Source organism: Zonotrichia leucophrys, chromosome 18 (assembly GCF_028769735.1).
Source record: "Zonotrichia leucophrys gambelii isolate GWCS_2022_RI chromosome 18, RI_Zleu_2.0, whole genome shotgun sequence".
NCBI lineage: Eukaryota > Metazoa > Chordata > Aves > Passeriformes > Passerellidae > Zonotrichia > Zonotrichia leucophrys.
In genome coordinates, this window is record NC_088187.1 from 1948560 (window position 1) to 1962613 (window position 14054).

The 14054-nt window shown below is 47.6% G+C and overlaps 1 protein-coding gene across 3 annotated transcripts; it reads right to left on the minus strand.

The window, feature by feature from the left end:
• Positions 1-1939: 1939 nt before the first annotated feature.
• MYCBPAP (MYCBP associated protein) lies at positions 1940-13944 on the minus strand. Of its 3 annotated transcripts, none has more exons than XM_064728542.1 (19): positions 13548-13944; positions 12707-12861; positions 11667-11814; positions 11462-11565; positions 10804-10978; positions 10362-10477; positions 9534-9684; positions 9239-9354; positions 8443-8543; positions 7662-7770; positions 7151-7340; positions 6443-6630; positions 5756-5902; positions 5305-5586; positions 4392-4513; positions 3547-3662; positions 2967-3085; positions 2562-2711; positions 1940-2089 (listed from the first exon to the last, which is right to left on the minus strand). In XM_064728542.1, exons 1-19 carry the CDS (start codon positions 13804-13806, stop codon positions 2003-2005), a joined length of 2835 nt encoding a protein of 944 aa, XP_064584612.1. In that variant the 5' UTR covers positions 13807-13944; the 3' UTR covers positions 1940-2002. The 3 variants fall into 3 exon arrangements, 2 of the variants coding, with proteins under 2 accessions (XP_064584612.1, XP_064584611.1); XM_064728541.1 differs by having other exon boundaries at positions 13521-13944; XR_010442316.1 differs by lacking the exons at positions 1940-2089; positions 2562-2711; positions 4392-4513 and having other exon boundaries at positions 2970-3085; positions 13521-13944.
• Positions 13945-14054: the final 110 nt, after the last annotated feature.

The window sequence follows — 14054 nt, forward strand, 5'->3', positions numbered from 1 at the left end:
GGCCAGCACATCCTTTCCTGCATGCTCCTTGTACCTCATTCCCTGAGGACACTCTAGTCCAAGGCTGGAAGAGGCACTGGCAATATTTATGACAAAAATTTATGACAAGAAATTAGACTATTCACAGGTTTGTTCTCCTTTGCAGAACTTCTATGCCGCCCACCTACCCTCTGCTATCAGTCTCCTCCCTGGAAGGGACAATGCCAGCACAGGACATTCTTCCATTGTACGTGACTGATGTAAAACTTTCATCTACCCCATGTTGTATTAACAGGTTTTCCTGTGGGTAGATGAACACATGGAGCCTGGTTTCAATAGGCTGGACTGAAGATATGGATCCATGGAGATATGGATGGGCTTTATTATCCTTTAAGGTAAAACTACCAAACGAAAGGATTCCTGCCTCTCCGACAATCACGTTGCCTCTAGAACATGCAGACTCCCTCTCTCCTAGAAACAGATGGCTTGAGCAGTTTGAGTTGGGCAAATTCACAAAGCTGATAATCATCTCCAGGGAGGCAGGAGCAATTGTCAGAGCCTGTGAGACACACCCCAACTTCAGGCCTTTTTCCTCCTAATTCTCAAAATGTTGCTGAAATTCTCACTCCAGGAATGCTGAGCAGAGACATTCCCTTTGTGGGTCTCTGCCCACTGAGCCAGAGGAGGCTTCTTCTGCTACAGAAGCCAAAATGCTTCCCCACACCCCACTATGAGAAAATATCTCAAAAGATGAGGAGCCTCACCTGGCCAGTGAAAAAAACAAGCTGTGCTTTGACATGGTATTGCTGGGAGCCAAGGGGAGAAATAGATCTCTCCCCAGGGAGAGCACAGGAGTTAAAATGAGAAAGCAGAAGACACCAATGCAGCAGAAGGAGCAGTCATTGCATGCTACATGTGCAGCTGCGAGCCCAGGGACAGGGCCATGTGCCCAAGGGGCACACCTGGAGCACTGAACTCATGGCTGAGCGATGCTGAGCATGGATGGGCATCTGCTGCTTAAGAGCTCCAGCAGGATCAGCATCCCCAATTAATGATCTGCACTGATGTCATTGCTCTACAGGGCCAAAGCCTTTCTGGGGAATGCTGTCCAGCAACTTTAGCAGGAAGGTGGCACTTACTGACACCAGGCCAAGACAGACCCCACACAGAGCGCACTCTGCCCTGAGAACCTGCTCCAAGTCCAATGTGCCACACTCAGGCCTGGGATGCCTCCACAAAAAGCCCCATTGCAGCAGTGATGCACACAGATGGAAAATGGTGATGGAGCCCAGACACACAGGCAGATGGACAGACAGGAGGGGTGGCTGTAACATGAGGATTTAGCATGGCTCACAACTTTTATAGCACAAATTTCACTCATTTAAGAGTGATTAGTCTTGGAAGGAAACATGTAAAACCTGGCTCAGAATGGGGTGTGGGTACCTGGAGCTCAATGGAAAGAGATGGCAAGATCAGCACAAGAAGGAAATCTGAGAGTGCAAAACCAGGCAGGGTGGCACACCCCTTGGGACAGTGTTTTCACTGGGATCCAGAATGCCTCAGAGAAGCCTCCTGTCAGCAGGTCCCAAAGGGAGATTGGACAAGATGCCCAAAATAAGCTAAAACCCAGGATGGATTTGTCTACTCTCCTGGTACCAGTATTCATGAGTACAAGGACATCCTGTTCACTCATCTGCTAGCAAAGCACAATCAAGACACAAAGAATATACCTCATGTTAACTGGCACTTTTAAATTCTCCTTTAGCAGAAATACCAGTATTTTCCAGTCTTAATGTTTTCTGAGTGGTGATACTTCTTGCCTTGTCTCTTCTTGGGAAGCATCATCTGTAGCAGTAACAGATGATCTAGCAATAGTCTCACATCACAGTGTGTCAGAAAAGAAGCAGCCCGGTATTTGTAACCACTGAATCACTTCAGAAAGAAGAATCTCCACTCCATCTGTGTAAATATGGTTATTTATTGTATTTTTTAAAAGCAAGTCTGTTTCTACATACAAAGGGCTTCACTCCCACTCCAGAGCATGTTGCTCCTTCAGATCCTCAAATAACAACACCATTTTGCTCACCATTGAATCCAGCAGCCTGTAAACCTGCAGAAATTCAAAGACAGCTGCAGTGAAAACACATGAGGAAATCTTGAGGCTGAGACTGACAGAGATGGTTTCTGAGGTACATTTTCATATGGGCACACACACAACCACATAGAAGTGGGAACCTGCTGCTGTCAGAGCTCTAGTAATAACTTCCCTGGCTATGAAGTGTGTTTAACATTATCTGAGGTACAATTAATTCAGCTGATCCCTCCAGAGTCTGCAAGCAATGCTAAAGACATCCCAGATAGAAGTCCCGCATGTGGCTATGTGATGGCTGGATTTCTGCTAACAGATTCCAGGCTGAAACAAATTAATTTGGATTTCACACTTACCTTGCTGCAGCACAAGGGACATATGTCTGCCAGTTTTCTGAGTTTAACAAAATGCTTGCCTCTCCCCCTGAGCCTCAGTGTGCCTTACAAGAAAAGAACAAAACCCTGCCAACGATACAAGCTTTGGTTAGACTCACTTCAATGTAGAGCTTTTCCCGGTATGCTTCAAGTGAAACAGGGTCCACCTGCTCCTGAACAGGTTCTGCTGCCACAACTGGAGTTGCAGCTTCCTCTTTCACCTTGTGCTTCTCATGTCTTCCTCTGACGGACTCTGCTCCTTTCATGACCTGCACAGAAATGGAAGATACTTGATTCTCATCTTTTGCTTTCAGCTTTCTGCTGCCTGAATGATCCCAGTCAGGGACAGACCAAGAAAAAATGGGACCTAAGTCAGGACACTGATCAGACTGCTTCAAGATGCATCTCCCAGCAGCAGCACCTCTTTCACTGGGTTGGAAATTAGTTCAAACTCAGGATACACAACCTCAGGATGATCACACTGTTCCCAGCACTCAGGGTTCACCAGGCATCCCAACACCTACTTTCTCCTTTCCTGATGTCGCTCTACTTTTTTTGCCTTCTTTATCCTTTTTCTCTTCTTTCTTAGTAGCTATTTTGTCTTCCTTTCCTCCTTTTTTTGCTCCTCCTTGCTTTACTTCCTCTACAAAAGAAAGGATTTCAATTAACCAAAAGCATCCACACATCCAGAAAGTCCATCCCACTGCACTAGCACAGTAGGAACACGTTACTTTTGCAATATATTATCCTCTTTTTGTTAATCTGAGATGTACTGCACTGAAAAACAATACCTTGAAGACTTCTTTGTTTAACTAAGGTATGAAGAGGTCTCATTGAGGCAGTATTTGCTGGGTCAGTCTGTATGAAAACCATGGCTGGACCTAGCTGAATGAAAAGGCTTTTTTTGTGGGGATGTTTTTTTCCTGATGCCAAACCACAGATCCCAATTAGTATTGTTACTGTCACACAATCTGCCAGTTATTTTCCTGATGCTTCTTCCTCAGGGAGACATGTTGAAATTGACATTTCAGTTCAAATTCATCATGTTTTTTGCATTTCCAACAGCCCACAGAAAGCAGTTGCTGTGCTAAAACCACCATTTACCTGTTTCCTCTGGAACAGCTTCTGCATAGATGTCCTTCTTAACCAAACCAAGCACGGATCTCAGCCTCAGAGAGTGACTCACCAAGTCATCAATTGCTCCACGCCACAGCTGGAGGCTGAGAAAATGGTCAGGATCAGAAGGGAGACAGTGCAGCAGCTGCCACTTGGTTTGAGCCTGTCCCAGAAGTGAAGGCACCTCATGGCTGACAGCTGCCTGTGCAACTAAACCAACAAAACAGCACCCACTGTCTAAATACCTCTGCAGGGGGATCCTAAATTGCTTTGTTCGTGTTAGAGCCCTCCGAGGTCTCAATGGTTTGCAAATCAACAGGCTCCCAGGAACCCATAAATATTACTGTGAAACTAGGTCTGCTCTTCAACATGACACACATTGGTAAATCTACCTGCTCTGTGTTTACCAAGAGGAACCTGCATCCTTCTAATTTAGAAGCAGCTCAAAGCTGTTGATGTGTTTACAGTCTGAAAGTCTGAGCAAAGAACAGAGAGACTGTATGAGGGAGGAGACAGTTATATGAGTAAAAGGGTACAGAAAATACCCAAAGGTTTCATAAATACAGACTGGAATAGTCTTGCCAGAAATAATCTTGTACACTCTCCAAAATTACATGCATTTAATATTCTAAACTTATCTCCAGGAAAAAAAAAAAAGGCATTTGGGTCCTAGACAGCTGCTACAATTAAGCTATAAAAAACCAGAGTGTAAAGATGACTTCTAGACCTCCTATAATTATGTGCACTCTGAATCACAACACTTGCAAGAGAGCTTGCTGAGGCTGTTGATCACACAATGTTTTCACAAGCTTTTCCTTGCAAAGGTAACCCACCAGAGTGGATACAGAAGGTCTAACTGAGTTGGCCTCTGTTCAACACAAAGCTGCAGAGCTGCCTTATTGAGCTGGGTCAGTGCTTCTTCCTGCTGCTCCTCCCCGGAGATTGACATTATAGCCTGTGAGAGAAAATTCACAGGGGCTGTGGAACACTTCTCAGTCTTTATTCCCAGGCCCTGAGCTCAGTGGAGCAGCCCACAGCTCTCTTCCTGGACACCAGTCTGAAACCAGGCTGCACTGGGCACATACACACCCAGATGGGGCTTCCTACACAGCTAGGATATGGCCAAGGTACCCAGGATCTGCAGAACAAACCCAGATTCCCTCATCAGACTGATATTAAGCCCCTTTGCAACTTCAGGTGTTCTGGGAAACAGGGATTCTATCAAGCTAGAAGGCTCCCTAGTAAAGCTTAGTTATAAAAACAACAGAGAGATTTCCAAGAGAGCACTACAGAAAAACCATTGACAGAAACCAAAGCAGTCTTGCTTTAATAAAAGCAGGTCTGTATTTTATCCACAGCCTGTCATGAGTGCCCCCCTAGTTCTCTGATGAATAGGAAGGGCTCTCCAAGGAGAAGAGCCCTTGGGGGAGCCACAGGAGGCTGTAAGCCCAGCCTGCCCCCACATTCAATCCTGGGCTGACAGAAAGCTAATGGGGAGAAGAGCTTAAAATATCTATTATATTGTGTGCTTCTCTTTTCTTCTTCACACAACAGCCCACAAAGCCTCTCTTGGGAATCTCTTTACAAGAGCACTGAGGGTGTGGTCAGCAGAGCCAACACACATCATAAACCTTGCAAACTCCCAGCATATTGGCAGCAGCCTTTAGGTGGGCCCGCACTGGGGCAGGCTGGGCTGTTTGTAGGGGAATTAACACACCCTCAGCATGTGGGAACAGAGGTTCCCACCTGTTTAAAGTCATCGAGGGAAAGGTTCCATCCTGAAGGACCTGCTTCTTCCTCCTCAGTGCTCTTTTCCCTTGGAGCATCCTCTGATGCATGCTTCCCACACGGGAGCTCAGTGGTGCTGCTCTGGACAGAGGGAGGCTCCAAGGTGCTCTCCTGGTACTCCATGTCCTCTGCAGTGCTCCTCTGGTCCAAGGGCACTTCCTCCTCCAACACTGAAGGCACAGTCAGGTGCTGTCTCCATAGTTTATGCAGCTGCTTTACCACTTGATGCTGATAATGCAACTGTGACAATGGGGGAAAGGTAAACGTGAGCTGCACCTTCCCTCTTCAAGCCCAACTGTTCAAGCCTCCATGGCAGACTGCCAGCTCAGAACCCAGGCACGCAGCAGCCCCGTGGGTCTGCCCTCCCCACTTATTGCAGCTGTGCAGTCCATCCAATAGCAAACATCACCTTGGGATTTATCCTGTGGAACAGCTCCTCCTCTGTGACACAGGCATCCACAGGAGATGGGGTGCGCTCGGGTGTCCGAATTGGCTTAAGCAGTTCATTCACACATTCTTTCACTATGGTAGCACCTTCTCGAGCAGCCAGCTCACTCTGAGGCACCACAGCAAGAACAACACGTGTCAGTCCCCATTCCATATGCAAACACACAAACTCAGTCCCTGTAACCACACTGCTCATTATACAGAGTCACAACTGCAAACCCTGCTGAGCAGAGCAATACTTCCAACAGCTTTTCAAATAAACGCTACAAATCCTGCCCCCAAACTATACTTTTCAAAGCATAGTGTAATTTTCAATTTATACCTTAACTGCTATCATAGTGTACAGCAGTCAATCCCCTTCCCATTAAGTAAATAATGAAATTAATTACCAGCAGAAATTTCATTCTTTAAAGGACCAGTGTGAACACTTTAGGAGACACAGTCATGTCTTTAGTAACAACATTACAATAGACTGCAGAGCTCCTCATGTCATTTTGCAAACCTGCTCAAGTATGTGCAGACTTTCTGTAAATCTCACCCTCAGCAGTAATTGCACAACAATAAAAATACCATGTTGTCCACTCCCACCCTTATCCTCTATTTGCATATAAAGTTCAAAGCTCAGTTACCCAGCTACATGCTTGGTTACCTCCAATTTCTCTCTGAAGACAGCCAATTTATCCTCATACACAGCAATTCCCCAAAGGGTCACCTGAAGCAGAGCTCCTCCTAATAACAGGGGATGTGTCCTAAATTCCCAGGGCTCGCTGAAAATGCCTGCTGTCTCTGACTTGAAAATAAAAGAAAACCTCAGAGTTTCTCCAGGCAAAATTACACCTGAAATAAGAGAGAAAATGCATTGGGTGTGCAAGAAGCCACCTGGTTAGCCTGACCTTTTTCCAACACCATCCCAAGTGTCCTTAACTCTCTAGGAGACTCTTTCCCCATAGTTTAGCTGGTTATCACACTTCATCCAGCTATCATTCTCCTTCCAGATTTGCTCTCAGTCCCTATGTTCCTGAACTGGCCTTATTTCCATTGCACTCTCCTTCTACAGCAAGCTCAGTTTTCTCTCCAGAAGATTATGACCCGTTTGCCACCAGAAAATTATTCACTTCTCAATATTCCACCCATTTACACAGAGCAGAAGCAACCTCCTTTCCTTTAAGTTCCAGGAGAGGGATCTGCCTTGCACAGCTCTTTTGGGGTGAGTCAGCTCTGACACCCAGGGTGGCTTCCTCAGGAGAAATCACCCAGCAGTGCTCTGCCATTAGTCAGACTCCACATCCCAGGTAACTCCCAAATTCCTGCTCTGTGCTTGAGGTACAAAGGTCTTGGAGAGCAGCAGGCCTCATACCTGGTCTGGTATCAAAGTAAAAGCAGGGCACTCTCCTCCCCCTGGTTTCTCTGGAGGGGATCTGCTGGGGAAGCCTCATCCAGTGGTACCAAATGGAAGCTCTGCCATCATTGGTCACTGTCAGGAAGCTTTCAGCCTTCTCACTAGCCAGAGTCTCAAAGGTGAGGCGGGCAGCAATACCAATTTCCTTCTACAAGGAAGAGGAACAATTTCTACTCTATCTGGTAGGATTTATCCTGCATGAAGTCATAGCTCAAACAAGGGGTTGAGCCTTGGTAGGAGAACTTGTAAGGCAAGTCCAAAGAAGTGGCCATTTCACAGACAGAGCCTGGGAATCTGAACAGCACACCACAACCAGAGCCTAGACCTCTCTGGAGCAAACACAGGGACACTCTACTATGTTCAGAGTAAGTCCCCATTCTGTGGCTTTGGGATGACAGTTATTGTACAACTGTGACACAGGAGCTCAAATAGGCTTAGCTTGACTAAACAATTAAAATCTCACAATTACCCTGCAAGTAGTGATGCCCTTGATCCAACGAGCAGGCTCGCCACAGAAAACTAAAGATGGAACCTTTTCAGCTTCTGGAACCTCAGTGAAGGAGTCACCTAAGGAGTCACTGTTAAAGAAAACAAAAGCCAGCATTTTCATGGAGTGAAATTCACTTCCAGAGAGGGGAGAACCAGGGGCGAATTACAAGACCCTGTAAGAAATAATCCCATTTATTATTTTCTCACACAGTACTCTCTTTAGGGACAGAGCCCTGCAGATGTGGTGAACCCATCTAGCTACATGTCACTGGCAAGGAGGACAGGACAGCCAAAATATTAAAGAATGAGACCTGTTTAAGTACATGAGTGAAAAAGGACAAGAGGCCCTCAGGCTGTGCCTGTTACAGATGGACAGGATGGGGAAAACTAGGAAAGTAATGACAGAAGGCTAGAAAAATTCAATCAAATGGAGGTAATTGAGAGTAGAATCCCACCCTGCCTGATCTAAGCTCTGAAGCCACACAGAGTGAAGGCTGGTGGAAGAGCCTCAACAAAACTTTTCTCTGATTCTTGCTCCTTAGACACAAGGCCCCAAGGCACAAAGGCTCGTAGATCTGGTGATTATAATATAAGAATCTAGTGATTATATATAAGATCTAGTGATTATAATATAAGAATATGCCTTTTATTGTGTCCCAGTGGAGACTTGTCTCCATTCTGGATAAGAACAGCTAAGGATATCCTCACAGACTGATGGTGCACACCTAAAATTCTTTATTTTGCCACAAAGTAGAACTTACGGGATCTCAATCTCTTCAGAAATGGTGGTAGGTAGAAAAGCCTTAGCTGAGACAGATGTGAAAGGCTGCCCTCTCCCAATCACCTCCAGTCCTTCCAGATCCTGGACATACACAGAAATTATCAACTCACAGTTGCTCTTTTACACAGAAAGGACATTAAAACACCAGACAAACGCACCAAGTCAGCCAAGTAAAGTGCAGTTGTGATATCTTGCTCCCACAATGGCTTTTAGAGGCATCTGAAGGATGCTCAAGGGACACGGAAAAAGAACAAATTCTGAGATTCCCAAGAATCCCAGATGACTGCATTCCCCACTAGCAATGATGCACAGAGAAAGTGTCCTTCCCACATTCCTCATCCTCAGAGACAGGTTTCAAAGACTAAAAAAGTGAGGTTTGTTCTGTTTGTAGGAGGAGGGGCCACCTGCCTTCAGGAGATTATTTCAGAGTGCGTCTTCCACATGGGTAAAGATCTCTTCCCTCTGCCCCATAGCACTAAATCAAAGTCCTGCACCACTACTTGGCAGGTTTTTCTTTGCCTAGGTCCTGGAAGCTGCATGCTGCTGGTTTGGGGTCCTATTCTGAGGCCCCTAGACCACTCCATGCAGCACTTCAGGAGGTCAGACAACTCTTTCATAAGTGTGGCCCTTTGGAAATGTGGGAACTTCCACGAGAAACACTGTGGGACCAAGTTTCAGTTTCCTAATGCTTTTTTCAGATCCAACTCCTGACAATTTTGTTACTCTACAGCAGCTGACAAGAGACACAAACAATGTCCTTGTTCCTTTGGTCTTACCGGCTTATAAAAGCCCAGCTCCTCTAGGACAGATTGCAGCTCCTGCCGTCGATGTTTCAGGAAAAGACTCTTATCCCAGTTTAGGTGGCAAGGAATCTTCTTCGGAGGCTTCAGACCTGTGGAAATACCAATACAAGAGCTCACTCCCTACACACCCACACAGTTAATCAAATTTCATTCTCTGCCAAACTTTGGCCTTGTAGAGTTTTAAAGAGGAGGCTCAGCAGGGAAGGAGCTGCTTCTCCACACTTGTGCCCCATTTCTTTGGGATCACCTCTCTGCAGTGTTCCCTTACCTGTTTCCCTCTGGACAGTTCGGGGTTTCCCCACATGAGTGAGAGGTTCTGGGTGCCCACATTCAGTCCGGGTCAGGGTCAGGGTCAGCCCGGTGAGTTCATCCCCAATTTGCTCAGGAAGGCTCCAGAACTCGCTTCCCACTCGGTATCCCTAGGGTGGCAAACAAGGCTCCACTGATTGTTGTGGATAATGGTGCAGCTACCTGCTATTTTCAGAGGCACTTGAAGCTAAAAAGAAGAGGTCTAACCCTGACTGTATGAGCATTTTAAAAGTCTATGAATTATCCATTTCTGCTGAGGAAGCCAAAATTTCTATCAGGCTGCTGTCAAAGACGAACTTTCTTCTATCTAGTGCACATGAAGGTTAAATGATATTAAAATAAAGCCTCACACAAATGCAAATTCTTTGACAGTGCAATAAATGTGAAAAAAATAATTAACATGATACTCCCATAACCCCCCTGTCTTACCCATGCCCTTTTCTCCATGGCAATCAGTAAAATCCAAGCCTGAAGTTATCAGATATTTCTGCCCCTGGAACAACAATTGTGACACGTTCCCATGCCACTTCCCAGGGCACAACAGGCTTTAGTGAGAATGAAGAAATGCCACTTGCTCATCACCACTTTCCCCTGGCTGGTATAGATAGCACAATTCAGGTTTTTATTTTTCATGTCCCTGAAAGCTCTGCTCAGACATCAAGCTGAGGGATTCAGAGTGGCTTTGATAAACATCTCCTGACAGCACTTCAGAGACTGACTTAGAAGAGTGTCTGTGCTGTGTGGCAAGAGCAGCACAATCAGGACACACAGGAAGTGGGGCTCTCACCTTTCCAGGAAACAGGGCAGGGAGACTCCGGTCAATGAGGTCACGTTCTTCCTGGATTTGCCTGTAATTGTCTGACATGTTCATCAGCAATTCATTCTCTGGCTTGTGAAGAATTTCTATAAATAAAAAACATCACATCATTGGTGCTGCACTTTGGGCACACCCTTTGCCACAACTGTTATTGCTCACCTGTAACCCACTTACACTGTTCCCTGCCAAACCCACTGCCCTCTCCCCAGCCAGAGCCACCAGCTCACCTTCCTACCACATCCAGAGCCAGCAGCATGAGCAGTGTGGGAGCTCTGAGAACATGGAATTAGACTGCAATGGCAACAGGATTAACCCTGGTGGGCAATGACTGCTGCAATTTGGGGTGGGGACATCAAACTTCTCCACCTGCACACAGAATTTCATAGAATGAGACCTCCTTAGCTTTTCTCACCTCCTAGGTGTTTCTCCTGCTTTTTCCTCATTGCCATATGATGGCTCCAGTTCTGGAAAGCTTTGTGCTCTGTTAGTTGGGCCTGATGTGCCTTTTCTTTCTCCTCTCCTCCATGCTCCTCTTCTAAAGCTGCTGCAGTAACATCTGGATGAGGAACCTTAATAGCACCTGCTAGCTGATGAGAAATGAAACATTAAATGAACCTCTCTGTGCACACCAAAACAGGAATGGGAGAGGGGAGAAGAATTCTTCAGATTGACAGCACTGTTACATTAGCAATCTGAGAGGAAGGAAACCAGGGCAGTGGGGACACACTAAGATACAATGGAAGTGTTTATCTGAGTAATGAGACTCCAGCAATGGCATTGCTGCAACACCAGCTCTTCCCTGGCACCATCAGCAGGGCACATAGGGAAGAGGAAGCGTGTGTAATTGTTCCCTCCATGACCTGGTCCTGCACACAGGACTCCAAAACCTGCTGGTGCAGTTTCTCCAAAGGCAAACCCTCCCCCAGAGTGTGATGAGGCTGGGAAAACCACACCTTAGGCCTGCCCTGCTCCTGATAGGTGCTGGAAAGCATCGGAAGGTACTGCAGGCACCACACTCTACCTCTGGAAAAGTTCTATGCAGCACCATTTTCCTAACTCTACAAACCAACCCGAGTGTTTCTTTTGGCCAAGGCTTCCGTCCTTAACTCCTGGAGACTTCCCAAAATGTGATGAGGGAGGATCTCTTCACAGCCATCATCAAACTGTCTCGATCCTACAACACACATATAAAAACACCCAACCCCAGAGGCAGGTCACTAAAGTTTGGCTTAGCAAAAGCAAAACCCAGAGGTAAGATGTGAAGTTGAACCCTACCAGGAAAAGTCAGCGGTCCCATGGGTGCCTTGGGGGGAACAGGATGTGCCACGAGATGTGCCACCTCCTTGGGCCGGGATTTTCGGACCAGGTAATTCCTGCGAACTGGAATTCTGGCGGCACGGCGGGCGAGGCGCGGAGCGTGGAGCTGCAGGAGGGGAGCAGTGACAGGGCAGTGAGGCACACACTGACTCACCTCCATCCCATCCCATCCTTTCAGCACATGCACAGCAGCCATAGCAGCACACTTCCTCTAAGGGTGCTCGAGTCCTTTTCACATGGACATGTAACAACAGGACCAGGAAGGAATGGATTCCATGTGCATGAAAAAGAGTAAGTTTAGATTACACATTAGGAAAAATTCTTCTCTGTGAAGGTGGTGAGGCCCTGGCACAGGGTGCCCAGAGAAGCTGTGGCTGCCCCATCCCTGGAAGTGTCCACGGCCATGCTGGATGGGGATTGGAACAACTTGGAATAGTGGAAGGGGGGTGGAAATAGAGGAGTTTTAAGGTTCTTTCCAAGGCAAATCTTCTATGATTCTTCCCCTACAAGACACCTTACACAGCTGTGCAGATACCAACTCAGTTACTGTCTCGCTCCCCTAGATCTCGGTTTATAACAAGGGCACAAAAAGAGAGTTTTAAATCACTTTCCAGAAGAGATTTCTGCTTCTGTGTCACTCAAATGCTTCCACTCACATACTGTGATCTGAGTTTTGGAAGGAAAGCCATGAGAGCTACTAAACAACTTACAGGTCTTAATAGATCAGAAAGTTGAAAATGTAATTTTGAAGATACAGATGATTTATCCTTCCATTTGAACGGACTCTATAGGCACTTATAATCCTTTACTTTTAGCAACTGAACCTGATGAGCTGACATTTTATCATGATAAAAAACCTGACATACAAAATGGCATGAGAACTCAGCTGCAGGAGTGACTTTTGGCTTAAGTAAATGGGCAGCACCCTCTGTTAAACACCCAAGAGGAGAGTGTCTGTTAAGGCAGCTGTTTCTAGCAGTAAAAATACTCATACATACTTTCTCCAGGTCCTCCGCCCTTATTTCAAGGGCCTGGATGTCCTCTCCTTGCAGAACATATGGAAGAGGCTCAGGCTGAGGCTCGGGCTCAGGCTCAGGCTCAGGCTCTTCTACAGTTGTTGAACAGGGTTGTTCCAAAGTCTTTTCCTTCTTGCCTAAAAACAGACAAAGAGACTTCTTCAGTCTCCCAAGAAGGACAATATTCCTCCCAGACTGGTTAATGATTTCCAGCTGAACTCTGTTTTGGGATTATTTCTCTTTAAGCTTGCAACAAACAATAAATTCAGCATTTCTTGTAATTGAAAGAGTGAACCTCTGAGAAGCTGCAAAGACCAAAGTGGGTCAAGTAGGAGTGGATCGTCTCACATTTTATTCAGATGAAAGACAACGGTAAGATAAATGCAAATAAATACAGATCCCTGCAGGTGGAACAACGCATTCCTGGGAAGTTTCCAACTCTAGCTGTAAGTACAAGCACACAGGTTCCCTGCACGACTCGGATAACAAAGCCCTGGCTTTCCAAAGCTGTTCGGGGCCACAAGAGCTCTGAAATCCAAACATGCGCAGGGCAGCTCCTCCGGCACCTGCGGGCCAAGCCCAACTCAGGGGATCCCACCAGCGACTGCTCCCCCTTAACCTGCGGGCCCCTCCCTGTGGGACCGGCTGCTTTTCAAACCAAAAAATCCAAAATAATGACAGGAGGTCACTGGCTGGGGAAGGGGCTGGTTCCGGCCGCTTCAACCGCGGCCCCGCCGAGGCCGCAGGCCCGGCCTGGCCTGGCCGCTGCTGAGTCGCACCCTTCTCCCGGCCATACCAGGAGGACTCCGGTTTCGAGACCGACCTCCCCCCCGCGACGCCATGTCCCGGGCACCGGCACCGCGCCCGCCCCAGGCCGCGATGGAGCGCGATGGGACACGACAGGCCGCGACAGGACGCGATGGGCCGGGATAGGCCCCGATGGGGCGGCAGCGGCCTCGGGCAGCGCCCCCTGCTGGCGCTCCGCGGTACCGCTCCCCCGGGCGCGGCCCGCTATGCGCATGCGCCGCCTGCCAGCACGCATGCGCCGTGCTGCTGCGGCACGGCTGGGGACAATGGGACATTGAGGACCTTGGGAGGCTGCGGCTCCGGGACACCGGGAACACGAACACAGGGTGGCGGGGCACCGGGATCCAGCGGGATACTGGGGTGCCGGGGCTCCGGAATACCCGGACACCAGGGACACGGGACTCTGCGCGACTAGAAACAGCAGGGCGCCGGGACAGCGGGCCTCAGGACACCCGGAACCCCGGGACACAGGGGCCTCCCGTGCAGTAACACCTCCCCCGGCCAGCGCCCCTGCCCAACACCC

What these genes read in the sequence shown, in the direction of transcription:
- MYCBPAP (XM_064728541.1), bottom strand. Translation starts at nt 13,806, where the DNA reads ATGTCCCATTGTCCCCAGCCGTGCCGCAGCAGCACGGCGCATGCGTGC. An exon ending in AGGGCATCACTACTTGCAGG is followed by an intron (nt 7,341 to 7,661) that starts GTAATTGTGAGA and finishes TCTTCCTTGTAG; the next exon opens with AAGGAAATTGGTATTGCTGC. An exon ending in GGGAAAAGCTCTACATTGAA is followed by an intron (nt 2,090 to 2,561) that starts GTGAGTCTAACC and finishes GAATTTCTGCAG; the next exon opens with GTTTACAGGCTGCTGGATTC.